Source organism: Ctenopharyngodon idella, chromosome 3 (genome assembly GCF_019924925.1).
Source record: "Ctenopharyngodon idella isolate HZGC_01 chromosome 3, HZGC01, whole genome shotgun sequence".
In the NCBI taxonomy this organism is placed as follows: domain Eukaryota; kingdom Metazoa; phylum Chordata; class Actinopteri; order Cypriniformes; family Xenocyprididae; genus Ctenopharyngodon; species Ctenopharyngodon idella.
This window is the reverse complement of record NC_067222.1, coordinates 6,237,490-6,265,184: the sequence shown is the minus strand read 5'-3', so window position 1 is coordinate 6,265,184 and position 27,695 is coordinate 6,237,490. Positions and strand designations below refer to the sequence as shown.

Sequence of the window (27,695 nt, the reverse complement as noted above, 5' to 3'; positions counted from 1 at the left end):
CAAACACGTGGCTGATGTTTCTGTCAGTCATCATGGTGTGGATCTGGACAGTGATGGTGTGTGTGTGTAAGTTGATGGTTTGAGTGTTTTTCTCTTTATACCAACAGAGCAGCTCCATCCTGTCACATGTGAGTCACATCATCTCTCCACCTGTCTCCCTCCGTCTCATTCCCATCTCACCCTCATCTCTCTCCGTAGCCTCTGCTGGGTGAACAAGTGAAGCCGAATACACCGCGATTCAGACGCACGACCCTGAGAACCAATGAGTCACATCACAATAATGTTAAGAGATTATAATAATAATAATAATAATAATAAAAATCAGCGTTGTTTTAATTTTTAAAGCAGTTTATGGCAGTTTTTTTTCGAGATTCGATTGAGCGTGATCACATTGGGCTCTCAGTCTCATCCGTCTGAATCCGTTTGTCTGTCTGTTTCTGTGCTCATGGGATCCGGGTTTGAAAAGTGCTGTTGGAGTAAGGTGTGTGTGTATGTGTGACAATTCACTTTGGCCAAAGGAATGAGCGAATCCCTCCTGCGGCGGGAATCGTGACGTCAGCGCTGTTGGGAAGCACAAACCTCATGCTGCTGGAATGTTCTGGCGTGTTTAACGAGCCTCGCTTTACGAGAGCATGTGAAACGATTTACAGAGAGATCTCACATGCTTACATGATGTGAACAAGATGATGCATGTAAGAAAAGTCTGGATATTTTAACTTAAACAAACAGTCGGTACTAGTTGAAGGTTTGAGCAGTGAAAATATGTTCTAAACTGTGGAGATGCTTTCCTAGGAGGAGGGTCTTCTAGTGACGTCATTGATGTGGGTGGGGTTTAGTCCAGGTAATTAGATGGTTACATCAGAGCTAATGGATTAAGCCCCACCCCCTGTGAGGAGGATCCTCTATTGATGTCATTGCTGTGGGTGGGGTTTAGTCCATGTAAATTAGATGGTTATGTCCGAGCTAATGGGTTAGGCTCCGCCCACTGGAAGTTCATCCACCTAGAAAAGTAGTCCTGGCTCGAATGGACAATTTACATACGCATAATTACCATAAGACATATTTAAATGTTTTTAATTGTAAGAATTCATCTAAGAGCTTCACATTCCTTCTTTTAACGTCTCTAGAATGTCACATTTTCATTTTGGTTGACGTTTTAATAATTTTTTGTGTTTTTGTCACAACAAAATATGCTATTACAGTTATTATTAATATTCTGAATTCGTTTTTTTTTTTTTATGTTTCAGGTTTCAATTTAATTTTGGTTGAAGTTTTAGTAGCTTTGTTGTGTTTTGTCACAACAAAATATATTATTTTAGTTTTTATTAATATTTAAATGGGTTATTTTATATTGTTTTCAGTTTTCAATTTAGTTGAAGTTTCAGTTTTGTTGTGTTTTTGTTACAGCAAAATATACTATTATTTTGTATTAATATTTTAAATGAGTTATTTTAAATTTTTCATTTTTTTTTTCCAGTTTTCATTTTAATTTTATTTGATGTTTTAGTAATTTCAATGTGTTTTCATTACAACAAAGTATACTATTACAGTTTTTATTAATATTTTTTTTTTCAGTTTTTATTTTAATTTAAGTTGAAGTTTTATTTTTTTTCCCACAACAGAATACCCTTATAGTGTTTATTAATATTTTGAATTAATTATTATTTTAAATTTAGTTTTTCATTTATTTTTTGTCATTTTTATTCTTTTCTTAAATATTTGTATATAGTTTTTATTTATATTAGTTTTAGTTTTAGCTATTTTACAACAAACTAAATGAAAATTAATTAGAAATGTTTTATATTTTATTTCAAGTAAAAGAGATGTTTTTGTCTTGTGGTTTTAGTGTTAGTTAGTGATAATAATCCAGGTAAGAGTTGTGTGTTTAAAGTGAATGAATGTTTTTGTGTGTGTGAGACGAGTGTCAATGAGGGAGAGTTTTGGTCGATGACTGAGGTGTTCAGAGGTGATGGGCCGCTCATTTTGGTGGTGTTGGGGATCAGACCGTGCTTATGTCGTCTGTGTTTGTTTCAGCTTGTTTGCTCTTCTCTGTGCGAATAGCTTGTGATGTTGTGCTGGAGAGCTTTGCTTTCGACAGCCGGTTGTGATCAGCTCTTCTTCACAGTGGTTGGTTTAATGTGAACTCAGATGTCTGATGATCGGTCTGTTTGAGCGCAGGGTGAGCTGGAGAAGCAGCTGCTGCAGGCCAATCCCATCCTCGAAGCCTTCGGCAACGCCAAGACCGTCAAGAACGACAACTCTTCTCGATTCGTAAGACCTCCGTTCTGCACATCAGCACCGAGAGTGACACTTAGAAATAACAAGAAGGAACACGTTTTCAATTTAACTATTCAAACATAAATAACTTTTTAAATGAATAAATTAATAGAAAAAAAATTGAAAACTGAAAATTGTTAATTATCAGGCAGAAAAATGCTAGAAATGTGCTAAATCATGCTAGCAATGCGCTAAACATACTAAAACATGTTAGTAACATGTTAAATCATACTAGAAACATGGTAAATCATACTAACTGGAAACATGCTGAATCGTACTAGAAACGTTAGCAACGTATGCTAAATGTTAACAACATGTTAAATCATACTAGAAACATGATAGTACATGCTAAATCATGCTCACAACATGTTAGCACCATACTAAATCATGGTAGCAGTATGTTAAAACATACTAGCAATGTTCTAAATATACTAGAAACATGTTAACAACGTGTTAAATCATGCTAGAAACATGCTGAATCATACTAGAAATGCTAAAAACGTTAAATCATGCTAGAAACATGCTGAATCATACTAGAAACATTAGCAACGAGTTAAATAATGCTAACAACATATTAAAGCATACTAGAAACATGTTAGTACATGTTACATCATGCTATCAATGTGCTAAATCATGTTCACAACATGTTAGCACCATACTAAATCACGGTAGCAGTGTTAAAACATGCTAGCAATGTTCTAAATATACTAGAAACATGTTAACAACGTGTTAAATCATGCTAGAAACATGCTGAATCATACTAGAAAGGCTAACAACGTTAAATCATGCTAGAAACATGCTGAATCATACTAGAAATGTTAGCAACGTGTTAAATCATGCAAACAACATGGTAATTCATACTTGAAACATGCTAAATCAAACTAGAAACATTTTAGTAATGTGTTAAATCCTGTTAACAAGTTCAATCATACTAGAAACAATGTAGTAACACCTTAAATCATGCTATCAATGTGTTAAATCATGCTCACAACATGTTAAATCATATTAGAAATGCTAAATCATACTAGAAACATGTTAGCAATGTGCTAAATCATGCTAACATGTTAAATCATACTAGAAATATGCTAAATCATGCTAGAAACATGTTAAATAATGCTAACAATGTTAAACCATACTAGAGACATTTTAGTAATGCTAAATCATGCTAACATGCTAAATCATACTAGAAACATGTTAGTAACATGTTAAATCATGCTCACAACATGTTAGCACAGTACTAAATAATGCTAGCAATATGTTAAATCATGTTAGCAACATGTTAAATCTTGTTAAAACATGCTAGCAACATGTTAGCAACTGGACAAAACATGTTAATAATGATAAAATATGCTAGCAACTTTGTTAAAACATGTTAGCAGTGTGCTAGAACATGTTAATAGCTTTTTATCCACTTCAAATTTCAAGCTTTGCAAAGTTATTTCAAACTTTCAGACAAGGCTTTGTCAAGCCAACATTAAAGTTTGTCATCAAACTTTACTCATCTAGTTCCTGTTTTAAAATAGTAGATTAATAAATGATTTAATGCATATTTTAAAAAGCATTTGCCTATTAAGTATGCTAATTTGTGCATTTAAAATGTATTTATCTACATTGTCATGTTTGAATTATTAAATTGAAAACTCCAGGTCCTCCATACAGTCTTACTGTACATACATGTGATTTATCTTTTGTCTCTTCTGTGTTTCAGGGCAAATTCATCAGAATCAACTTTGACGTTAACGGGTACATCGTTGGAGCCAATATTGAAACCTGTATCTTTATGAGCTCGTTAATATGATGTTGCTTTAAACGTGAAAAATGAGCTTCTGTACACCTGAAATTAACTCATGGTGAAAGTAATGATGGCTTATTTTCATAGTTATGAGGTTGAAAACATTAGCGCAACTTATTAACAACAATAAATCTGTAACAAAAAGGTTAGAAAATAATGAAAATGTAGATAAGCAAATTAAGTTAATGGCTAAGGCTAATGATCGTTTTCTGTGACTGTATGCAGAGCATGAATAATTAATGAGGTGAGAGCTGAGATAGTTTCTGATTGGCTGTTGGCGTTGTAGCACTGTATTGAGTCACACGGTAGACTAGTCTGTTGCATCTGTCCTGTTGTGGGTCCTTGACTCTGACCGTCAGACCTGTTGGAAAAGTCTCGTGCAATCCGTCAAGCCAAAGAAGAGAGGACTTTCCACATGTTCTACTACATGCTGACCGGCGCAGGAGACAAACTGCGCTGTGAGTGTCACTCTTCACTGCTTCAGTGCACGATTTTTGGATGTTTTGATGCTTATAAATGACTCTAATCTTAGGCTTTTCTAATAAAAGTTTCAATCATTTTCTTTGCCCATCAGCTGAACTGTGTCTGGAGGGCTACAGTAAGTACCGGTTCCTGTCCAACGGGAACGTGACAATCCCGGGACAGCAGGACCGAGACATGTACCTGGAGACCATGGAGGCCATGAGGATCATGAGCATCGCTGAGGAAGAGCAGATCGGTGAATATATGGAGCCACTTGCTAACATGACAGTATTACCTACAGCATGTTTGAGGGTTTGTAATTGTGTGCGTCGCCCCCTGCAGGTCTGCTGAAGGTCATGTCGTCTGTGCTACAGCTGGGTAACATGTCCTTCAAGAAGGAGCGTCACTCGGATCAGGCCTCCATGCCTGATGACACAGGTAAACACACGACATTGTGACTTTACAAACATGTCTGTCAGGCTTTGTGTTGTAGACTGTTTTATCATCATGAAGGTAGTGCTTTTACATGGTCTCCAGAAGGTCGAAAATGGTCATTAGATGGTTAATTAGCTACACAACCAGCGAATATCAAGCAAAGGTTTACCTTGTTACCTTATATTAATTTAAAAAAATAATATATATATATATATATAAATATAAAATTTAAAAATAAAAGCAAATTAAAAATATGACTATAATAAAAAATATAATATAAAAATAAACATTAATTCAAAATGTTAAGAAAGATATATATACAGGTGCTGGTCATATAATTAGAATATCATCAAAAAGTTGATTTATTTCACTAATTCCATTCAAAAAGTGAAACTTCTATATTATATTCATTCATTACACACAGACTGATATATTTCAAATGTTTATTTCTTTTAATTTTGATGATTATAACTGACAACTAAGGAAAATCTCAAATTCAGTATCTCAGAAAATTAGAATATTGTGAAAAGGTTCAACTTTGAAGACACCTGTTGCCACACTCTAATCAGCTAATTAACTCAAAACACCTGCAAAGGCCTTTAAATGGTCTCTCAGTCTAGTTCTGTAGGCTACACAATCATGGGGAAGACTGCTGACTTGAAAGTTGTCCAAAAGACGACCATTGACACCTTGCACAAGGAGGGCAAGACACAAAAGGTCATTGCAAAAGAGGCTGGCTGTTCACAGAGCTCTGTGTCCAAGCACATTAATAGAGAGGCGAAGGGAAGGAAAAGATGTGGTAGAAAAAAGTGTACAAGCAATAGGGATAACCGCACCCTGGAAAGGATTGTGAAACGAAACCCATTCAAAAATGTGGGGGAGATTCACAAAGAGTGGACTGCAGCTGGAGTCAGTGCTTCAAGAACCACTACGCACAGACGTATGCAAGACATGGGTTTCAGCTGTCGTGTCAAGCCACTCTTGAACAACAGACAGCGTCAGAAGCGTCTCGCCTGGGATAAAGACAAAAAGGACTGGACTGCTGCTGAGTGGTCCAAAGTTATGTTCTCTGATGAAAGTAAATTTTGCATTTCCTTTGGAAATCAAGGTCCCAGAGTCTGGAGGAAGAGAGGAGAGGCACACAATCCACATTGCTTGAGGTCTAGTGTAAAGTTTCCACGGTCAGTGATGGTTTGGGGTGCCATGTCATCTGCTGGTGTTGGTCCACTGTGTTTTCTGAGGTCCAAGGTCAACGTAGCCGTATACCAGGAAGTTTTAGAGCACTTCATGCTTCCTGCTGCTGACCAACTTTATGGAGATGCAGATTTCATTTTCCAACAGGACTTGGCACCTGCACACAGTGCCAAAGCTACCAGTACCTGGTTTAAGGACCATGGTATCCCTGTTCTTAATTGGCCAGCAAACTCACCTGACCTTAACCCCATAGAAAATCTATGGGGTATTGTGAAGAGGAAGATGCGATATGCCAGACCCAACAATGCAGAAGAGCTGAAGGCCACTATCAGAGCAACCTGGGCTCTAATAACACCTGAGCAGTGCCACAGACTGATCGACTCCATGCCACGCCGCATTGCTGCAGTAATTCAGGCAAAAGGAGCCCCAACTAAGTATTGAGTGCTGTACATGCTCATACTTTTCATGTTCATACTTTTCAGTTGGCCAAGATTTCTAAAAATACTTTCTTTGTATTGGTCATTAGTAATATTCTAATTTTCTGAGATACTGAATTTGGGATTTTCCTTAGTTGTCAGTTATAATCATCAAAATTAAAAGAAATAAACATTTGAAATATATCAGTCTGTGTGTAATGAATGAATATAATATACAAGTTTCACTTTTTGAATGGAATTAGTGAAATAAATCAACTTTTTGATGATATTCTAATTATATGACCAGCACCTGTATAATATAATTTTTTTTATATATATTTATATATTTTTAGTATTTTATTTTTGGTCTTTATTAATATTTTGAATTAATGTTTATTTTTATATTATATTTTTTATTATAGTCATATTTTTAATTTGTTTTTATTTTTAAATTTTATATTTGTTTTATTACAGTATTTATTCATATTTTGAATTAGTTTTTATTTTTATATTTTTCATATTTTATTATAGTATTTCATATTTTGAATTAGTTTATTTTTAAATGTTGTATTTTTATATTTTATTACAGTATTTATATTAGAAGTTTTTAAATATTTTGAATTAGTTTTTACTTTTATATTTTTTATATTTTGTAATCTAGTTGTCATTTAATTTTAGTTTAAGTTTTTGGAATCTTGTTTTGTTTTTGTAGTTTGTTTTCTTTATTTCTATTCATTTTTCTTTATTAAATTTCATTTTTAATTTAAATTTATAATTTTATTTCAGTTTTAGTCATTTTACGACTCAATTTTAATTTTACTATAGTGTTTTTTTTTTTTAAATTTTGAATTAGTTTTTACTTCTATATTTTCATATTTTGTATTTTCATTTTATTTTAGTTTAAATTTTTGGAATCTTGTATTTTTTTACTTAATATTTCTATTAAATTTTTAATTTAATTTTTAGTTTAATGTTATAATTTTATTTCAGTTTTAGCCATTTTACTATACTGAACTTTTTTATTTATTTTCAGTTAGGCAACATTTCTCATTTTTCATAAAAAGTTGTTAAAAATGTTTGAAATTTTCTTCTTACAATATTCATATTTTATTTTAGTGAAGTTAGAGCAGTTATTTTATTTTAATTCACAAAAAAAACAATTTTTGTAGGTCATTTTAGTCAAGCTGGTTAGAGCAGGTAAACTAATATCAGAGTGTTATCAGATCGTATCTCTAAATGACTCTTCCTTCACATCTCCAGCCGCTCAGAAGGTGTGCCATCTGATGGGCATGAACGTGACCGACTTCACACGTGCCATCCTCTCGCCCCGAATCAAAGTGGGCCGTGACTACGTGCAGAAGGCCCAGACGCAGGAGCAGGCCGAGTTTGCGGTGGAGGCTCTGGCCAAAGCCACGTACGAGAGGATGTTCCGCTGGCTGGTGATGCGCATCAACAAAGCTCTGGATAAGACCAAGCGTCAGGGCGCCTCCTTCATCGGCATCCTGGACATCGCCGGCTTCGAGATCTTTGAGGTGCGGCTGAATCCTTACAGCTTCAGCCTTACAGTGAGATTACCCACAACTCCTAGCGGTAGTAACTGTATTTGTGTTCGTCTCCGCAGCTGAACTCGTTCGAGCAGTTGTGCATTAACTACACTAACGAGAAGCTCCAGCAGCTGTTCAACCACACCATGTTCATCCTGGAGCAGGAGGAGTACCAGCGCGAGGGCATCGAGTGGAGCTTCATCGACTTCGGCCTCGACCTGCAGCCCTGCATCGACCTCATCGAGAAACCTGTGAGTGTCTCTTCACCAATCACGTGATTCCTAGAACGATCATGTGACTTCTAATGGAGCTGTTTTTATTGGGAATCGAGAACTTGGAAAGCCATACTATAAGCCAATACTAAATCCAGTTTGATTTCCATGATGTCCTCATGATCTTCTGTTGATCTATAAAGGTCACCAAATGAAGACTTTCTTTGATTGTAACCAGTGTTTTGTGTTTCCAGGCAAGTCCTCCAGGAATCTTGGCTCTCCTGGATGAGGAGTGCTGGTTCCCCAAAGCCACGGACAAGAGCTTCGTGGAGAAGGTCCTGCAGGAACAGGGAACGCATCCCAAGTTCCACAAACCCAAGAAACTGAAGGACGAGGCTGATTTCTGCATCATCCACTACGCTGGAAAGGTGTTGATGAGCTCCTCGGCAGAACCCATGTGGGATTTGAAGCATAACTGTGAATTTTAAACGTCTGTGATTGTGTTTCTCAGGTGGATTACAAGGCGGACGAGTGGCTGATGAAGAACATGGACCCGCTGAACGATAACGTGGCCACTCTGCTCAATCAATCCACCGACAAGTTCGTTTCAGAGCTGTGGAAAGATGGTGAGTTTCACATTCGATCAGCTCTTAAATGAATATTAAAGCAGCAGGTTGACGGAGAAATGTTGACGTGAAGCTGAACAAAGGCGAACAATGACTGATGTGTTTAGACTCTGGCCACCTTTTTCATGCCATAATCGGTGGAAACTCACTGGATTTGTTCTCTTCTGCTCGTATCGTCTGGTGTTTGGTCCTCTGTTTTCATCCATCCATTCGTCCGTCCCTTTTTTTCTTGTCCTCCTGGACCTCTGTACACACCGTCTCCCATCTGTCCGTCTCTCTCAGAGGTCCAGAACTGTCAGAGAGCTTATTTCTATCAGCGTTTTCCATTCCTTCATTTAGAACCAGGTGACGTCTCTTGATTTTTCTCTCCCGTGACTTTCTTTTCCTCCTCCATCCATCAGCTGTCCTGTGTGACTGTGTTTCTCCGAGGTGTTGATATATATATTTCTCTGATATTTCTGCTGTCTCTCCTCTCTGTGTAATAGTGTGCTTTGGCGCCCCTGCTGTTGGTCTGTGGTACTGCAGAAATGGGTATAAACTGCATGGGTTTGGTTCTGTTCTCACCAGTGAAACATGACCACAGTATGCAGTTACACACACACACACACCCTCACAGGGTCCAAAATTCACTTCAGCCAAAAAAAAAAAAAAAAAATTGGGAAATGTATCCTATATATATATATATATATATATATATAAATTATATATATTTTTTATAATTTATATAAAACAGCATAATTTAAATCATTGTTATTTTAGTATTATTTATATCCTGTTTATTTTTTTATATTTTTGTTTTTTATTTTAATTTTATTTTAATATTTAGTAATTTTCTTATGTGCTTGTGCCATTTTTTTTTAATTTTTTTTTATTTATTATTATTTTTTTTTATAAATATTAGTACTTATTTTAATTTTAGTTTTAATTTTGGTTCAGTTTTAGTTTTATTTATTTCCAGTTAGTAATTTTAGTGCTGTCTTGTGAACCTATTTCAGATAGTCGCTAAGGCAGCATTTCTAATTTCATTTTTAGTTTTTTTTTTTTTTAGTTTTTTTTTTTATCTAGTATTTATATTTTATTTCAGCTTTATTTCAATTAACAAAAATAGTTTCAGTTAACGACAATAACCCTGCTTTGAATTTTAGTAAATTGTTAACATGCGATGTGAATACAGTGCATAACATACTGGAATTCTGACAATAATTACTTTTCCCATCTAAAAAAAGGGTTGAAAAACATAAGACCTGCGATGGTCCATGCCCGTCTAATTTGATTTAATTCATTTGATTTGCTCAAATGACGTACAACAAAGTACCAGACTGTCGTTCCTACATTGAAAAATTGAAACCATGTACTCCTTATTAAAAATGAGTGGCAAATTAAAAACAATTGTTTTACTCAACAAAGCGAATTTGCACATTTTTTTGTGCTCGTTGAGCCTCTTTCATGAAACACAAGAAGAATGAATCATTTGTAATTGTTCTGAAATGTGTCATTCCGTTCAACTGGTGTTTTCATGGATGAGGTGAACGTTTATTTTGGACCCTTGAACACACACACACACACACACACACACACACACACACACACACACACACACACACACACACACACACGTACGTGTCACCTGCACTGCATTGAGTTGGATCCATTTCCCCGTGTGTGTTTCCCCTCCACTCTTCACCAGCATCGTGTGTCTCTGTGGTTTTGTCACCAGTGCTGAAGTGTGTTTGACCCCACTGAACTGTGGGAAGTTGTCACATCATCATGACCAGACTGCATGCCGGAGATGAAGCTTTTTCTGCAGCGCAGTGACTCTGTCTGTGTCTCTGTCTGTCTGTCTCTCAGTGGACCGTATCGTGGGTCTGGATAAAGTGGCCGGGATGTCCGAGCTGCCGGGCGCGTTTAAGACCCGTAAGGGAATGTTCCGGACGGTCGGGCAGCTCTATAAGGAGCAGCTGTCCAAACTCATGGCCACGCTCAGAAACACCAACCCCAACTTTGTCCGGTGCATCATTCCCAACCACGAGAAAAAGGTATGAAAAAGATTCTAAAGAAATGATAAAACTATGGTACTTTGTATGGTTAGCATAGTCATGTGCTTACGTGTTAGTCCACGGTACCTCAACGAATATTGGGATTATTATGGTAGGGTCTAATCACCGTTTTATTACCGTCTTACCATATACAAAAAAAAGTCCAAAAATTGGTACATTTTTGATGAATTTGTCTTTTATTTTTTTGTTTACTTTTTCGCTAGCATAATAAAAAACCCCACTATAAATGTACACTTTAGTTTTGATGCAAAAGCTTAGCGCATAGCCAGTTGATGTCGTGCACAATCCCGCCTTTGTCCACTGGCTGTGCTATTTCTCTCCAAAAGTTACAAGTGATAAAAATGTTGAACAAATTGCTGCAAAAAAGTCGCAAATTGTACAAGCTGAGCGTACAAAGTACACACAGTTAGAAAAATCGAACTGCGCTCTAATTATAATGATGAAACTTGCATGAACTACTTACTTTATTGTATGCATACTTTAGGCTTAATTTGTCTTGAATTCATCGTAAGCATTTGCTTTTTTTGTCTCAGGCTGGTAAGTTGGACCCTCACCTGGTTCTGGATCAGCTGCGGTGTAACGGTGTGCTGGAGGGCATCCGTATCTGCAGACAGGGATTCCCCAACCGTATCGTCTTCCAGGAGTTCAGGCAGAGGTATCGGACGCACACTGCGGGTGTTTGGCATTTTCTCAGACTGAATTAGTTCATCAGAAGAAACTGCTTTAAAAAATTCTCTTAAGAGCTTAATCATATTCTGTTAGCATCTGTTACAAACTGAATCTAATTTAACTCAAGAACAGGTCCTGATTGTGTGTTTTCACTGATGTTAATTTGTGTTTTTTGCTCAGGTATGAAATCCTCACACCCAACGCCATTCCCAAAGGCTTCATGGATGGCAAACAGGCTTGTGTGCTGATGGTGAGACCAGTTTTAGAGTTTAAATAAACCAATTTAAAGGTGTCCGGTGTGACCTTAGCACAGGGTTTCTGAAACTGAGGTTTGCAAACACCTGGTGGTTGATAAGGGAACTGCATGGGGTTTGTGAGTTGGTGGAAAGTTAATCAAAACATAAAATTAAAATTAATAAATAGTTTTCAAATGCAAACAATCACAATAAAACTATAAAAAAAGTTTTAATTTAGAATATTTTTAAATAATGTTTTATTTTGATTTATTTATATTTTAAAATCATTTGTTTTAATTTAGAATATTTATAAATATTTTAGTGTTCTATTTTGATTTTTTTTTTTAAATTAAATTATTTGTTTTATTTTGGAATATTTATAAATCTTTTCTAATGTTTTATTTTGATTGTTTATATTTTAAAATGATTTGTTTTAATTTAGAATATTTAAAAATATTTTTAGTGTTCTATTTTGACTTGTTTATATTCAAAAATGATTTGTTTTAATTTAGAATATTTATAAATCATTTTAGTGTTCTATTTTGATTTGTTTATATTTAAAAATCGTTATGTTCTATTTCTTTTCTAAATTAAAAGCAATCAAAATAAAACACTTTTTTCTTTTTTTTTTTTTTTTTTTTACCTGCATGTCATTTTGACTGTTAACCAACATCAGAAAACTGTACACAAGCGAATGTGTTATTTAATGAAATTGAAATTTATTGTGTTTATAATTATTGAAATATGAACTTGAAATCTCAGGGGAACTTCAAGTAAATATTTTAGGGGTCAAATTGGGTCGACAGAAAAAAAAAAAAAAAGGTTTGCGAACGCCTGTTTTAGTGTGTCATAATAAGCTCTTCATCTGTGTCTCAGATCAAAGCACTGGAGCTGGATCCCAACCTGTACCGGATTGGACAGAGCAAGGTGTTTTTCCGTGCTGGAGTTCTGGCTCACCTCGAGGAAGAGCGAGACATGAAGATCACTGACGTCATCATCAACTTCCAGGCCTGGTGCCGTGGATACGTCGCCCGCAAGTGAGCTTTACGACACACATAAGACAGCTTAATGACAGTTAGTGAGATGGATGGGAGCTCTGGGTTGTTGCTAGGGCGTTACTATGTTGTAGACAGTTTCTAGGGTTTTCAGGGTGGTTGCTAGAATATAGACCTACACATGAACTAAAATCCACAAAACAGCAATATATTGATGTCATGTGGTGTTTGTTGCGCAGGGCGTTCGCTAAGAGACAGCAGCAGCTGACGGCCATGAGAGTGATCCAGAGGAACTGCGCTGCCTACCTGAAGCTCAGGAACTGGCAGTGGTGGAGACTCTTCACCAAGGTTAATAAACACACACACACACACGTTCAGATGTGCCTGATGTGTGTTCTGTACTGATGCCGTGTGTGTGTGTTTCAGGTGAAGCCACTGCTGCAGGTGAGCCGACAGGAAGAGGAAATGCAGGCCAAAGACGAGGAGCTCAACAAGGTTCGGGAGAAGCAGCAGTTCGCCGAGCAGCAGCTGCAGGAGTTGGAGGCCAAACAACAGCAGGTGTGAAGCGCATATTCAGCACGAATACATTTTATTTGAATCATTTTTTCATTTTTTTTTCCATTATTTGTACATTATGAATTATATATATTGTGCTATATTTTACATTAATTATATAGTATATAATAGAGCTGCACAATTCTGGATAAATTGAGAATCATGTTTTTTTTTCCCATTTAGAATAGAGATCATGATTCTGTCATGATACTGAATAAACAAGCTAAACAAAACAACACAATTTACTAGAGAACAAAATAATAATTGCTGCAGTCTATTTTAAAAAATATTTAATTCATTTAAATTATTATTTTTTTTATCCGTTTGAATGAATGATTCAATGACTCCACTCATAAAGACTTCACTTGTTTAATTACTGAACGAATCAGCATTTTTTAACAAATCTCTTGAATGAATGATTCAATCTCACACATTACATTGCATTACTGAATGAATCTGTGTTTTTGAACAAATCTCTTTAATGAATGATTTAATGACAAATAAACTTTCAACAGCCACTTGTCACCACCTACTGGTGTAACAATGTAATCGAAACAATCTTTATTTGAAGCGTCAAGTTACTTTCAAAAGGTGATTGACTCTATTTTGATCCCTATCAGTGTTTATAGCCAAACTATAAACCCAGGACTTCTGTGATAATTTGAACTCTCTGGCTAAGCGCCAGCGCCAACACAGATCCGAATGTTCACTGTGATCGTACTTGTCAAAGGTTTGACAGACGGAGCCAAATCTTTGTCATTTAAGAATAAGATCACATGGGTGTTTGAATAGAGATCTCAATCTTTTAACCATTAATGGTGCAGATCTAGTATATAATTAATGTATGTAGTATAATTATATAGCAGTTCCAGGTGGGAATGTGAACACTGTGATTGTTTCTCCAGCTGAATGCGGAGAAGATGGCGCTGCAGGAGCAGCTGCAGGCAGAGATGGATCTGTGCGCCGAGGCTGACGAGATGAGGAACCGCCTGGTGGCCAAGAAACAGGAGCTGGAGGAGATTCTGCATGACCTGGAGGCTCGCGTGGAGGAAGAGGAGGAGCGAGCCAATCATCTGCAGACGGAGAAGAAGAAGATGCAGCAGAACATCGCGGTAACCAGCGTTTGCTTTCAGAAACAGGCTCCGGTGTGTCTCTGCGATTGGTTGTATGAGGAATGTCTGTGTTTTGGTCCAACAGGATCTGGAGCAGCAGCTGGACGAGGAGGAAGCCGCCCGACAGAAGCTGCAGCTGGAGAAGGTCACGCTGGAGGCAAAGCTCAAGAAAACCGAGGATGACGTGATGATCCTGGATGACCAGAACAACAAGTTGTCCAAGGTCTGTCGTCACACGTGCTGGTTTTGATGCTGTGTTTAAACGCTGGTGTTTTTCCTCACTGTTCATCTGCGTTTTGCTCATGCAGGAGAAGAAGCTTATGGAGGAGCGAATCTCTGAGTTCACCACAAACCTGGCCGAGGAGGAGGAGAAGTCTAAGAGCCTGCAGAAGCTCAAGAACAAACACGAGGCCATGATCACCGACCTGGAGGGTGAGTGCAGACGCTCTTACTTACTAACGCTGCAAATCCTAATGATGTTTGTAACATGTGCAGAAAACTTTATGCTTTATCCTGCTGTAAATGATCGGGGCAATAAAATCATCATTCAACATTTATTGTACTTTTAGATTTAATAATTTATCCAAAGCGACTTATAAGTGAGGAATACAACAAGCACTTTTAAAATATAGCATAATGTATAGGTTTAAGTCATGTAAAATATAACATAATGTAATTCAAAATGTATGTCACATAAAATGTACATTATGAATTATACATTATGCTGTAAGTAATGTAAAATATATCATAATGTACATAATTCATAATGTAAATAGTTTATAATGTATAAGTCATGTAAAATATACATTATGAATTATATACTAAAGTCATGTAAAATATAGCATAATGTATATAATCCATAATGTATATAGTTTATAATCTAAGTTGTGTAAAATACATTATGAATTATATACATTATGCTAAAAGTAATGTAAAATATAACAAAGTATATAATTCATAATGTATAAGCCATGTAAAATATAGCATAACGTTTATAGTTCATAATGTCATGTAAAATATAGTTACATATATTTACATAGATAATATATTTATATATATTATCAATTATATACATTATCATTTGTAATGTCATGTAAAATATAGCATAATGTATATAGTGCATAATCTATAAGACATGTAAAATGTACATTATGAATTATATATTATGCTATAAGTAATGTAAAATATAGCATAATGCATATAATTTATAATGTATAAGCCATGTAAAATATATCATGTGTACAATTAGGGCTGGGCGATAAAACGATAACGATATGTATCGCGATAGACACGTGATCGATATCAATAAAAAATGTGTTCGATAAAACGTTCGATATTTTTTTTATTCTTCGTCGGAAGAAAACAGAGGTTGCGAAGCAAGTTTGGTTGCATTAACAAAGGCACTCGCTCTCTGGTAACCTAGCAACGTAGGGAGTGACACGCTAACAGCCAATCATGTAACAGTATCAAGTTTGGTTGCGCCATATCGTTGTCTCGTGCTGGTCTGCTGGATTCCTCTTCAGTAACCGGCAACTGATAAGCAGAAAATGAGTGCCGCAGCGAGCGAGGAAATTGTAAATAAAAGAGGAAATGTCAGCTCGCCAGTATGGCAGTTTTTTGGATATTATAAGTCTGACCGTAGTCACACCAATGTCGTCTGCAAATTATGCAAGACTGGTAATACCACGAACTTGATGTACCACTTTAGCCACGCTCACCCTTTGGAGCACAGCCGTATTCAACCAACAACATCTGTAGCTGCAACACCGCGCAACATTTTAATTATTTGAGTTTTCCATGGTTGTTGACATTTCTGTCTTAATAACTGAGGGGATTATGATCAGAGGAAGGTTAAGTTTAAAATAAAAATGTTTAAATGTAATATATTTTTTCTCCTGGTCCTTATTTTAAATGGGTCAGAAAAAATTATTAATAATTAACGATATAGACCGATATGAAACACTGATATCGTGATACAGTTTTCAGCCATATCGCCCAGCCCTATGTACAATTCATAATGTGTAATGTTAAATATAGCATAATATATAATTCATAAAATATAGTTAATGTTATGCTAAATGCACAAATGTAAATATAATTTATAACATGATATGTAATATTCGTTATATTTAATAGCATTACTTAATATGTAATGCTATAATTCAAAATATGTACCTGTAAATAATGTAAAATACAACATCATATTTATAATTTGTAATATACATATACAATTGATATGAAATATAGCATAATATATCTAATTAATAATGTATAAGTCATGCAAAACATATATTGTATAAATCATTATGTATAATTAATATGAAATATGGCATATATATAATTCATATGTAAATTATAGCATAATACATATCTAATTTATATGTAATGTAAAGTTATGCATTATAATGATTCATAATATAAAGTTCAATTAAAATCTTGCAAAGTGTGTGAGAAATAAAACATGAATAATTTATAATATATAATCAATGTGAAATGTAGCATAATATATAATTAAAAAAAAAATATATATATATATATATATATACAATATTTATCATGTATAATATGTAATTAATGTAAAATATAGTACAATATATTTAGTATTGTTGTGTAAAATTACTTTAACATATTATATTTCTGATGCCTAAAATAATGATAATGAATGGAACGTCATAATGCAATATATTTTTTTTATCATTAAAATACATAGTTTATCATATAGTGTGTATTCACTACACACATCAAAATAGATGCTATGAAGAAATCAGGCAGTGACGAACACACCCATGATAGGATCTGGTGAAGGTTTGACAGGATTTCTATAGGAAGTTTCTCTGAATTAAATGTGCTGTCTGTGTGTCGTTCAGACCGTCTGCGGCGCGAGGAGAAGCAGCGTCAGGAGCTGGAGAAGAACCGCAGGAAGCTGGAGGGAGACTCCACCGAGCTACACGACCAGATCGCAGAGCTGCAGGCTCAGATCGCCGAACTCAGAGCGCAACTCGCCAAGAAGGAGGAGGAGCTGCAGGAGGCGCTGGCCAGGTGTGTGTGTCAGCTGACCTACAGGAGCCAATCACAAACCACTGCATTAATCCATCTGAATGAAAGATCAGAGCTCGTGACTGACAGTGATTTCCCAACAGGATCGAGGAGGAAGCGGCTCAGAAGAATCTGGCCCAGAAGAAGATCCGTGAGCTGGAGGCTCAGCTGAGCGAACTTCAGGAAGACTTGGAGCTAGAGCGAGTCGCCCGCACCAAAGCCGAGAAACACCGCCGGGACCTCGGAGAGGAGCTGGAGGCACTGAAGACCGAGCTGGAGGACACGCTCGACTCCACGGCTGCGCAGCAGGAGCTCAGGTGAAGAAACACACACATCACTTATACATGCTATATTTTAGGATGAAATATACATAAAATGATAAGCTTGAACGGATTTACGTGTGAAAATGGAAAAAATAAAAAAATAAATATTATTTTTTTTTACTATTATAGTGTATGATAATGATAATATTATTGTTTTTTATTACATATTTATTTGTTACTGTACAGTTAAATTTCAGTTCTTCATTTTTATAATTAGTTTAAATAATTATATGGGAAAAAAAATTATATTTTATTCAATTTTATTTAACAGTACAAGTGCATTACAATTCTTCATTTTTGTAGATGGTTAAAATAATAGTAATATGAAAATAATTTAAATTTATTATTATTAATGTATTTCATCATTATTTTTGTTTTATTAGTTATTATTTTTTATGTAACAGTACGATTGCATTAGAATTCTTATAACTGGAGTTAAAAAATAGTGATAATATGAAAATAATAATTTAATTTATATTTATTTATATTTTATTATTAAATGTTTTATTTTATTAGATATTCATTTTTTAATTTAACAGTACATTTTCATTGTAATTCTTCATTTTTATAATAGTAATGATAATATGAAAATAATAACTTAATTTTATTATTATTCTATTCTATTTTTTATTATATATTAAATAATAGTGATAATATGAAAATAATATTTATATTTTTATTTTGTTATTAAATATTTTATTAGATATTCACTTTTAATTTAACAGTAAATTTTTATTGCAATTCTTCATTTTTTTATAATAGTAATAATAATAATATGAAAATAATAACTAATAATTTTATTAATACTATATTTTTATTTATACTACTTTTTAATAACTGTACAATTTCATTACAATTCTATATTTTTATAACTATTTAAATAATAAAAATATTATTATAGTAATAATTAAAATATGAAAATAATAATTTAATTTTAATATTATATTTATATTTTATTGGATATTCATTTTTTATTTAACAGTAAAATTACATTGCAATTCTTCATTTTTTATAATTGAAAGTAATATGAAAATAACTTAACAGTAAAATTTCTGTTAAATAATTCTGTAAAATATCTTTTCAAATTACAATAATTAAAATAATATGAAAATATTAGTTTTCTTAATATTTTATTATTATATTTGATTATATATTTTTTGTACTTTAAATGTAATGTCCATTTTAAAGTTCATTTTATTTTTTAGTTGGTTCTTGTAAAGTTGCGAACACTCTATTTCTATTGGCATCAGAGTTTGGTCTGTTCTTTTTGCCTGGATGTCTCAGCAATATGAGATCAGATGTTTATCATTGGCTAAATATGTCAACTGACATTCATCATGTGTATTTCCTGCAGGACGAAGCGTGAAACTGAAGTGGCGCAGCTGAAGAAGACTCTGGAGGAAGAGGCTAAAGTTCACGAGCAGCTGGTGGCGGAGATGAGGCAGAAACACAGTCAGGCCTTTGACGAGCTCAATGAGCAGCTGGAGCAGGTCAAACGGAATAAGGTGTCGGTGGAGAAGACCAAGCAGGCTCTGGAGTCGGAGAGGAACGAGCTGCAGATCGAGCTGCAGACGCTCATGCAGGGCAAAGGAGAGTCCGAGCACCGCAGGAAGAAAGCCGAGACGCAGGTGCAGGAGCTGCAGGTCAAACACGCCGAGAGCGAACGCCAGCGGCTCGAACTGGCCGACAAAGTCGCCAAGATGCAGGTGCGCAATTTCAAAAATTCAAATTATACTGGAATCCTAAAGACATTTTTTCAGTTGGGAGAACAGATTTAAATCAACAGTCCACAAGAGACGCAACAAATAAATACAAAACAAAATAACACTATTTTATTTCAGTGATTCCCAAACTGTTTTGTATGGAAGCCCATTTCTGCCACATAAGAAAAAAAAATCATGTTTTGTTAAATATTAATTGACATAAAATGTCAAAATTCTGACATGAAAAGTCAAAATGATAAAAAGTCACAATTATGAGTTTCTGTCATAATTGACACTTTATAATTTTGACTCTCAAAATTTCAACTTTTTGTCATAATGTCAACTTTTTGTCGTAATTTCGACTGTCACTATTTCAACTTTGAATGACAGTTTCAACTGTCATATTTTCAACTTTTTGTCGTAATTTCAATTTTAAATGTCAGGTTTAACTGTCATAATTTCAACTTTGCGTTGTAATTTCGACTTTGAATGTCAGTTTCAACCATCATAATTTCAACTTTTTGTCATAATTTCAATGTAGTATGTCATAATTTCTACTTTTTATTGTAATTTCAACGTAGTGTCATAATTTCGACTTGGTGACAATTTCAACTTTGAATATCAGTTTCAACTGTCATAATTTCAGCTTTTTGTCGTGATGTTGGTGTAGTATGTCATAATTTCAACTTTTTTGTCTTAATTTTGACATTGAATGTCATAATTTCAACTTAGTATGAAGTTGAAATTGACTTCATATGTAATCATTTTGAATTTTTGTGTCAATTTCTACTTAGAATGTCATAATTATGATTTAATCATATTTATAATTATGACTTACCAAAGCGTGACTTTTGTGGTGAAAATGGGCTTCCATAGTTTTGCCACCCATGAAATATTTTCTGGAAGTCCCCCTGAGAATTTAAGTAAATAATTCACTAATTTAATGCCACATTTGCATGTTCATGGTCCTCTGGTAACAGATAATGGTCACATGACATAAATATTTAATCTTTATTTATTGAGTGTTTTATTTTGACGGCTCTTTTACACTCTAGATCTGATTATTTTTCATGGTAACTTACGTTTAAGTAGTTATTGTGAGTAATGCTCATTTTTCGTCACTATTAAAGTGTTAGCGTGATGTAAACGGTTGTGTTTCCTCTTCAGATGGAGCTGGATAACGTCAACAGCCTGCTGAGTGAAGTCGAAGGGAAGTCCATCAAAGCAACGAAGGACTGCTCAGCCGTGGAGTCACAGCTGCAGGATGTGCAGGTACATATGAGGGACTGTGGAATCATGGGATTCCTGCAGGTGTGTCCGCACGTCTCGCTCACCTGATTGTGTCCTTGCAGGAAGTGCTTCAGGAGGAAACGCGGCAGAAACTGGCACTGAACACGCGCCTGCGGCAGCTGGAGGATGATCAGAACAGCCTGAAGGAGCAGCTGGAGGAGGAAGAGGAGGCCAAGAGGAACCTGGAGAAACAGCTGAGCACCATGCAGGCGCAGGTACATGTCACAGTTTTCCAAACCTGGAAAAGTCTATTGTGATGTAATGTATTATGTTCAGATGATAATACTTTTAGCACATTTTGGCAAATCCAAAATGAAGTGAGTAGTATGATAGCGTACTCTTTTGAACACTATTTTGCTTTGCTCTTCTCCTGTAGCTGGTGGACATGAAGAAGAAGATGGAGCTGGAGGCCAGTTCTCTGGAGAGTGCAGAGGAGACCAAGAAGCGGGTGCAGCGCGACCTGGAGGCCGTGACGCAGCGTCTGGATGAGAGGAACGCTGCCTACGACAAGCTGGACAAGACCAAGACGCGCCTGCAGCAGGAGCTGGACGACATGGTGGTGGACCAGGACCATCTGAGACAGATCGTCTCCAACCTGGAGAAGAAGCAGAAGAAGTTCGACCAGGTGAGAGCCAGCATGGGTCAGGATGGGTTAGTCGATTAGAGCGGTGGTTCTCAAACACAAGTGGAATCAAGATGACTGAAAATGAGACAAAACAAGCATTTAAATTAGCTAAAAAACATTTTAATTCATTTTTTGGTTTTGAACAACCAGCATTCCAGTATATAAAAAATCAGGATACATTTAGAAGCCTACAAGGAAGTCTGGAAATTAATCAAATCTTAAAATGCTTTTTTATAATCAATATAAAACATTTTTTTTTTTTTTTTTTTTGAGTTATGTTGATTTAATTTTTTTAATTTAAACTAATTTTATTAGTTTTGTTAAATTTTTATTTAAAAAAAAAATATTTATTTTTAGTTTTAGGAATGTCATTTTGTTTTATCAGGTATTTTGAGTAAAAAATAAAATCTAAAAATGATACGGCATTTTTAATATACTTTTTTTTTTTTTTTTTTTTTTTTTTGAAAATATTTTTGTTACATTTTCTTTTCTTTTTTAATATAATTTTTTCTAGTTATACAAAGATTTTTTTTTTTTAAATAAATTGTTTTATTTATTTATTTTGCTGTTTGAATTTTAAAAAATCTATTTATTTTAATTTTAGGGATGTCATTTTTAAATATTTTTTCACCCACGAACCCTTATCCATTAAGTCACTAATTACTGGAAAAGTCACGTTGGCCTTCGATTATTGTTGAACGAGTCAAAAAGCTTGACAGCCACTGGTTTAGATGAATCACGACAAATAAATCAATCTGGAAATAGTTTGAGCAACTAAGTAAGTTTTGGTCAACTATTGACGTGGTTCTGTTTTTCAGATGCTGGCCGAGGAGAAGTCCATCTCTGCCCGTTACGCCGAGGAGCGCGACCGCGCCGAGGCCGAAGCTCGTGAGAAAGAGACCCGTGTGTTGGCGCTCGCCCGAGAGCTTGAGGCCCTCACTGACCTGAAGGAGGAACTGGACCGGACCAACAAACTGCTCCGAGCTGAGATGGAGGACCTGGTGTCCTCTAAAGACGACGTGGGCAAGAGCGTAAGAGGCTTTTCCAGTCATCAGAAACCTCGACTTCACCTCCTCGTCTCCAGTAGTCTCACGGTTTCTCGCTCTCTCTCAGGTGCACGATCTGGAGAAGTCGAAAGCGCGCAATGGAGCAGCAGCTGGAGGAGATGAAGACGCAGCTGGAGGAGCTGGAGGACGAGCTGCAGGCCACTGAAGACGCCAAACTGAGGCTGGAGGTCAACATGCAGGCCATGAAGGCGCAGTACGAGCGAGACCTGCAGGGACGAGATGAGCTGGGAGAGGAGAAGAAGAGACAGCTGCTCAAACAGGTGCAAAAACAATACAGACTTGCAGCGAAACGTGTTTGACTTGAACATATGGCTGTATTTATTGTAGGGCCACTGATAATCGATTAATTAAAAAGCAGAGTTTTATATATATAATAGTTGTTGCAGCCCTAATTATGTTGTGTGTTTGTTTTCAGGTGCGGGAGATGGAGATGGAGCTGGAGGACGAGCGTAAACAGCGCACGGTGGCAATGGCGGCGCGTAAGAAGATGGAGCTGGACCTGAAGGAGCTGGAGGCTGCCATCGACCAGGCCAACAAGAGCCGCGACGAGGCGCTCAAGCAGCTCAAGAAAGTGCAGGTTCGTCTTTATCACCAAAAATATCCACACTGACAGTTCCTGTATTACCAACAAAGAAGCTGAACAAGTCTTCAAACTACCACAGGAAAACTGTCCCTTACCCTTTTTAAGCAAAAACTGTCGCAATTTTGGCATCACATTGTACCTCATTGACTTCTATTGTAAGTGCTTTAACACATGTTATTTTAAAGTAAGGAACAAGTTGAACATATTGTCTGTGGTAATGGATGTTATGCCACAAACAGTCTACTGGAGGTCATCTAATGCCCAAACCTGCTGATGGTGTGTTTTAGGCTCAGATGAAGGATCTGCTGAGGGAGCTGGACGACACGCGTCTGTCCCGCGAGGAGATTCTGGCTCAGAGCAAAGAGAACGAGAAGAAGGTGAAGAGCATGGAGGCCGAGATGATCCAGCTGCAGGAGGTCAGTGTGTTTCTCTCTCTCTCTCTCTCTCTCTCTCTCTCTCTCTCTTCTCACAGTAAGTGAATGTCCGTCTAACGTGTCTCTCTGAATGCGTTTGCAGGAACTGGCAGCTGCCGAGCGAGCAAAGAGACAAGCGCAGCAGGAGAGAGACGAACTGCAGGATGAGATCAACAACCAGGCCGCTAAAGGGTGAGAACACGGTTAAATCACATTATTCACAAATTAATAGCACATATTTTATGGAAAACTATTCAAAACTATTAAATATACTACAAAAAATCTTCTGTCATTATTAAGAATACTGATTGTTATGTTCGTGAAAGTTTTTACAAAGTTTTTATCCCAAAGAACTACTGAAAAAAATCTAGTGTTTTGAAGACTTTTGATTTTTGTATTTAATTCCCCTAATTATAATAATAAAAAAAAAACATTAAAATGGACAGATTTCTAAATTTATCATCCAATATTGTTGATCTTGCAGTTTGTAACCCAACTTTGTGTGTATGTGTGTGATCAGCGCTCTGGGCTCAGAGGAGAGGAGGCGTCTGGAGGCGCGTATCGCTCAGCTGGAGGAGGAGCTGGAGGAGGAGCAGAACAACACGGAGCTGGTGAACGACCGTCTGAAGAGAGCCCTGCTGCAGGTCCGACATGCTCCCGAGATTAACAAAACCTGTTCTGTGTCGATGAAATGTCTACAAATATCTCTCTGTCTTTTGTGTGTAGACGGACCAGATAAACGTGGAGCTGACGGCCGAGCGCAGCACCACACAGCGCCTGGAGGGGGCGCGATCACAGATGGAGCGGCAGAACAAGGAGCTGAAACTCAAACTGACTGAACTGGAGGGAGCCGTTAAGAGCAAGTACAAGGCCACCATCGCCGCCCTGGAGGCCAAGATCGGTCAGCTGGAGGAGCAGCTCGACGTCGAGACCAAGTGAGGAGAAAAACCAGAGCTTTTATTCATCACGATATATGTATATGGATTGCCCGTGCCGATTGTAGATGATGTTTGTGTTTAGAGAGCGGCAGCAGGCATGCAAACTGGTGCGTCGTACGGAGAAGAAGCTGAAGGAGGTGATTCTGCAGGTGGACGACGAGAGACGCAACACGGAGCAGTATAAAGACCAGGTGACGCTCACTACATCTCTTTGCAAATTACACTGCAGCAGGTTGAAGTAGATTGTGACATTTTGGCTGGTTGTGATTGGCTGCAGTCTGACAAGTTGAACAGCCGCATGAAGCAGCTGAAGCGTCAGCTGGAGGAGGCAGAGGAGGAGGCGCAGCGAGCCAACGCCAACCGCAGGAAACTGCAGCGAGAGCTGGAGGACGCCACCGAGTCGGCCGACGCCATGAACCGCGAGGTCAACAGTCTGAAGAGCAAACTCAGGTGCGCAATAACTCTCAGTGTCACGACTGCACCATAATCACCATTATTCTCCTCAATATTTGAATTGAAATTATTAATCACGATTGTTGACATCTGAGAAATGTCTTTGTACATTTCATCAGAATTATTGCACGTTCACATCAGGGTTATTATTAACTAAATCTAAAACCATAAACTAGGCCTGTCGCAACTATTGATTAATAATCTGAATGTGCTTATTAGAGCCAATCAATTATTTGAGATAACTGCAATAATCAGGGTTGCCAGGTTTTCACAACAAAACCCACCCATTTGCTACTCAAAACTAGCCCAAAACTAGCTCAATCACGTTTCAGGGGGGTCCCCGGTAAAAAAAAAAAAAAAAAAAAAAAAAAAAGCATTCCGGGGGGTTAAATCTGCATTTTTGGCGGGGTTCCCCTGGTAAAATTAGCATTCCAGGGGCTAAATATTATGTTATTTGGGGTCGCTTGAACCCTCGGACATGGAAAAAAAAAAAAAAAAAAAAACTCGGCAATGTTGTTAAAGTAGCCCAATTCTGCGGGAAAACCACAGACTTGGCAACACTGGCAATAATTGTGAATTTTAAACTTCAATTTGGTTACATAATATTATATTATAAATAACTAATTGTATAAACATTATTCATTTTTACAGTATTAAAATAAATCGAAAGTTTTCCAAGTAATAAATTACAGGCCTACACTGTAAGTGACATGAACAGAATAAAATCATTAATTGCAATTATTTGTATGACAATTAATCGTCAGTACAGAATTCATAATGGTGACAGGCTTACCATAAACAAACATTTTCATTACTTGAAATAAAATAAACCATAAGTGAAATAAAATAAATTATAGCTAAAATTTCAGGTGAACTAACCCTTTAAGAGAAACACCCTGATTGGGGGATTTAAACTCTTGACATCTGGCAACCCTAAGTATAAACGTTTGCCATTGCAAGATATTGCTAAAAAAAAAACGTTTTCAGGAAAAGTCACCAGTAGGCCAATATCGCAGACGATTGTGATAACGATTAAAATACAATAAATCATGCAGAGGCCTGCACATGTGATCAAATGCATATCTGACATTGAAATGTACGTCTCTTGTGTCCAGGCGTGGCGATTTACCCTTCACCATGCGCCGCATCGTCAGTCGCTCAGGAATCGAGAGCGATGAAGACCCAGAGGCCAAGAGCGAAACCCCCGAACCCAAACCAGAGTGAAAGAAGCCGAACTGCAACGTTCCCTCACAAACACACAAACAAATACACACAAGTCTCGGACGATATCGTCCATAAAAACTCAGAGATACCTTCTCTTTTTTTTTTTTATTATTATTATTATTTTAGTGCCATAGTGTATTCAAACACACACACACACAATGGTTCTCTTGACAATCACACTCAACAGCTTCACTCACACTGAGGACCAAATTTGTGTTTTCATGTCATTGTCTAGAATAGAAAAGAGCGGAATGATATTTTTGTAAGGACACATTCCCTCAGTGATAGTCTCAATTCTGGATCTATTTTTCTAACTGAAGTAAAAGAAAAAATGACGTAAAAAAAAAAAAAAGTGAAGAAAGAACTTATTTGAAGGGGACCAAAGCAACGTTGCTTTCTACACAACTGTATTTTATTCGTAAGTTTTTATAATGGTAAAGGATGAACATAGCGCTCGCTCTCTCGCGCCTCCTGCTGGTAAATAAGAGAATGTGATGATAATTACAGATAGTATCATACAGTTACGCTTTTGGGCTTTACACACAAAATAAGGCATTTAGTAATTCAAACCAGCACCGAGAATATTAGAGATTGTCACGCCACCGTATATGCACATGAAATGGGGAAAGATTTGTTTTGTTCTGAGCAATAAAACGTGTTTTTTTTCGCACTGTTGCAGCAGATTGAAGGAATAAAGACAGAGTAGGCACTGCACGAACTCATTTAGACATGGCACTATGCACTATCGCCTTAAATCTACTATTTGGATATTTTCTAAACCTCTTTTCCTTTCAGTACACGTGTCTTTATTAATATTCAGGGCATGATGGGTGGATGGGTTGACGGTTTCTCTCACGCACACACTGTAAACTCTGAGCACGGCTGCGAGGGGCGGGAATCCACTGTTTGGCGGGAGTTTCCATGGCTACCTCTGGTCGCGTTTAAAACTCTGACATCATATTTGGTTATTCTGCGATCTGTATTTGATTTCTCTTTCTGGGGTTTTCCTCAGAAAGGCAAAAGAAAAAGTAAGGATTTGAAATGGGTCGTTAGCGTTCGTGATCTCTCACTCCTCAAAGCTCGTGCTCAGTTTATGCTTTTTCGCTCACACTGCTGGGAAGTGAGAGAAATGTACTATTATTGATTATGTATGGATAGATAGAGCATTTTTCTCTCTCATTCTCATTGTCTCCCAATAATGACTTTGTGATGTTGTGTTATGTTCTCTCTCTCTGCAGCTCCTAAATGATATCTGGAGAGATTTGTCATAAATCGTTATAATGATGCAATAAAATGGCTTTTTCAAAACTGCTTTAGCAAGTGTATGACTCTTGACTTGGTCTTTATCTTTTCTTCTGTTTTTTTTTCTTCTTTTTTTGTCATCTAACACTAGCTACAGTTAAAAACAGACCTATCAACAATGGAGAGCGATTGATAAAGGCAGTCAGAAGAGAGAAA

General features: G+C 36.5%; 1 protein-coding gene across 1 annotated transcript in view; it reads left to right on the top strand.

The window, feature by feature from the left end:
• Positions 1-27,548, top strand: part of LOC127509789 (myosin-9-like) — a 51,389-nt gene extending 23,841 nt beyond the window's left edge. Inside the window, 36 exon segments of the mRNA XM_051888767.1 lie at positions 108-128; positions 2,179-2,271; positions 3,986-4,049; positions 4,429-4,527; positions 4,644-4,787; positions 4,874-4,969; positions 7,837-8,108; positions 8,198-8,371; positions 8,587-8,760; positions 8,844-8,958; positions 10,807-10,994; positions 11,549-11,670; positions 11,865-11,934; positions 12,797-12,957; positions 13,155-13,263; positions 13,342-13,473; positions 14,376-14,582; positions 14,668-14,805; positions 14,891-15,014; positions 17,450-17,621; positions 17,723-17,935; positions 19,296-19,647; positions 20,812-20,916; positions 20,997-21,149; positions 21,311-21,559; positions 22,378-22,590; positions 22,673-22,693; positions 22,695-22,886; positions 23,042-23,203; positions 23,497-23,625; positions 23,726-23,814; positions 24,143-24,266; positions 24,349-24,557; positions 24,643-24,751; positions 24,838-25,010; positions 26,129-27,548. Coding sequence (XP_051744727.1) covers positions 108-128; positions 2,179-2,271; positions 3,986-4,049; positions 4,429-4,527; positions 4,644-4,787; positions 4,874-4,969; positions 7,837-8,108; positions 8,198-8,371; positions 8,587-8,760; positions 8,844-8,958; positions 10,807-10,994; positions 11,549-11,670; positions 11,865-11,934; positions 12,797-12,957; positions 13,155-13,263; positions 13,342-13,473; positions 14,376-14,582; positions 14,668-14,805; positions 14,891-15,014; positions 17,450-17,621; positions 17,723-17,935; positions 19,296-19,647; positions 20,812-20,916; positions 20,997-21,149; positions 21,311-21,559; positions 22,378-22,590; positions 22,673-22,693; positions 22,695-22,886; positions 23,042-23,203; positions 23,497-23,625; positions 23,726-23,814; positions 24,143-24,266; positions 24,349-24,557; positions 24,643-24,751; positions 24,838-25,010; positions 26,129-26,237 — 5,277 coding nt within the window. The 3' untranslated portion in view covers positions 26,238-27,548.
• The last annotated feature ends 147 nt before the right edge of the window (positions 27,549-27,695 follow it).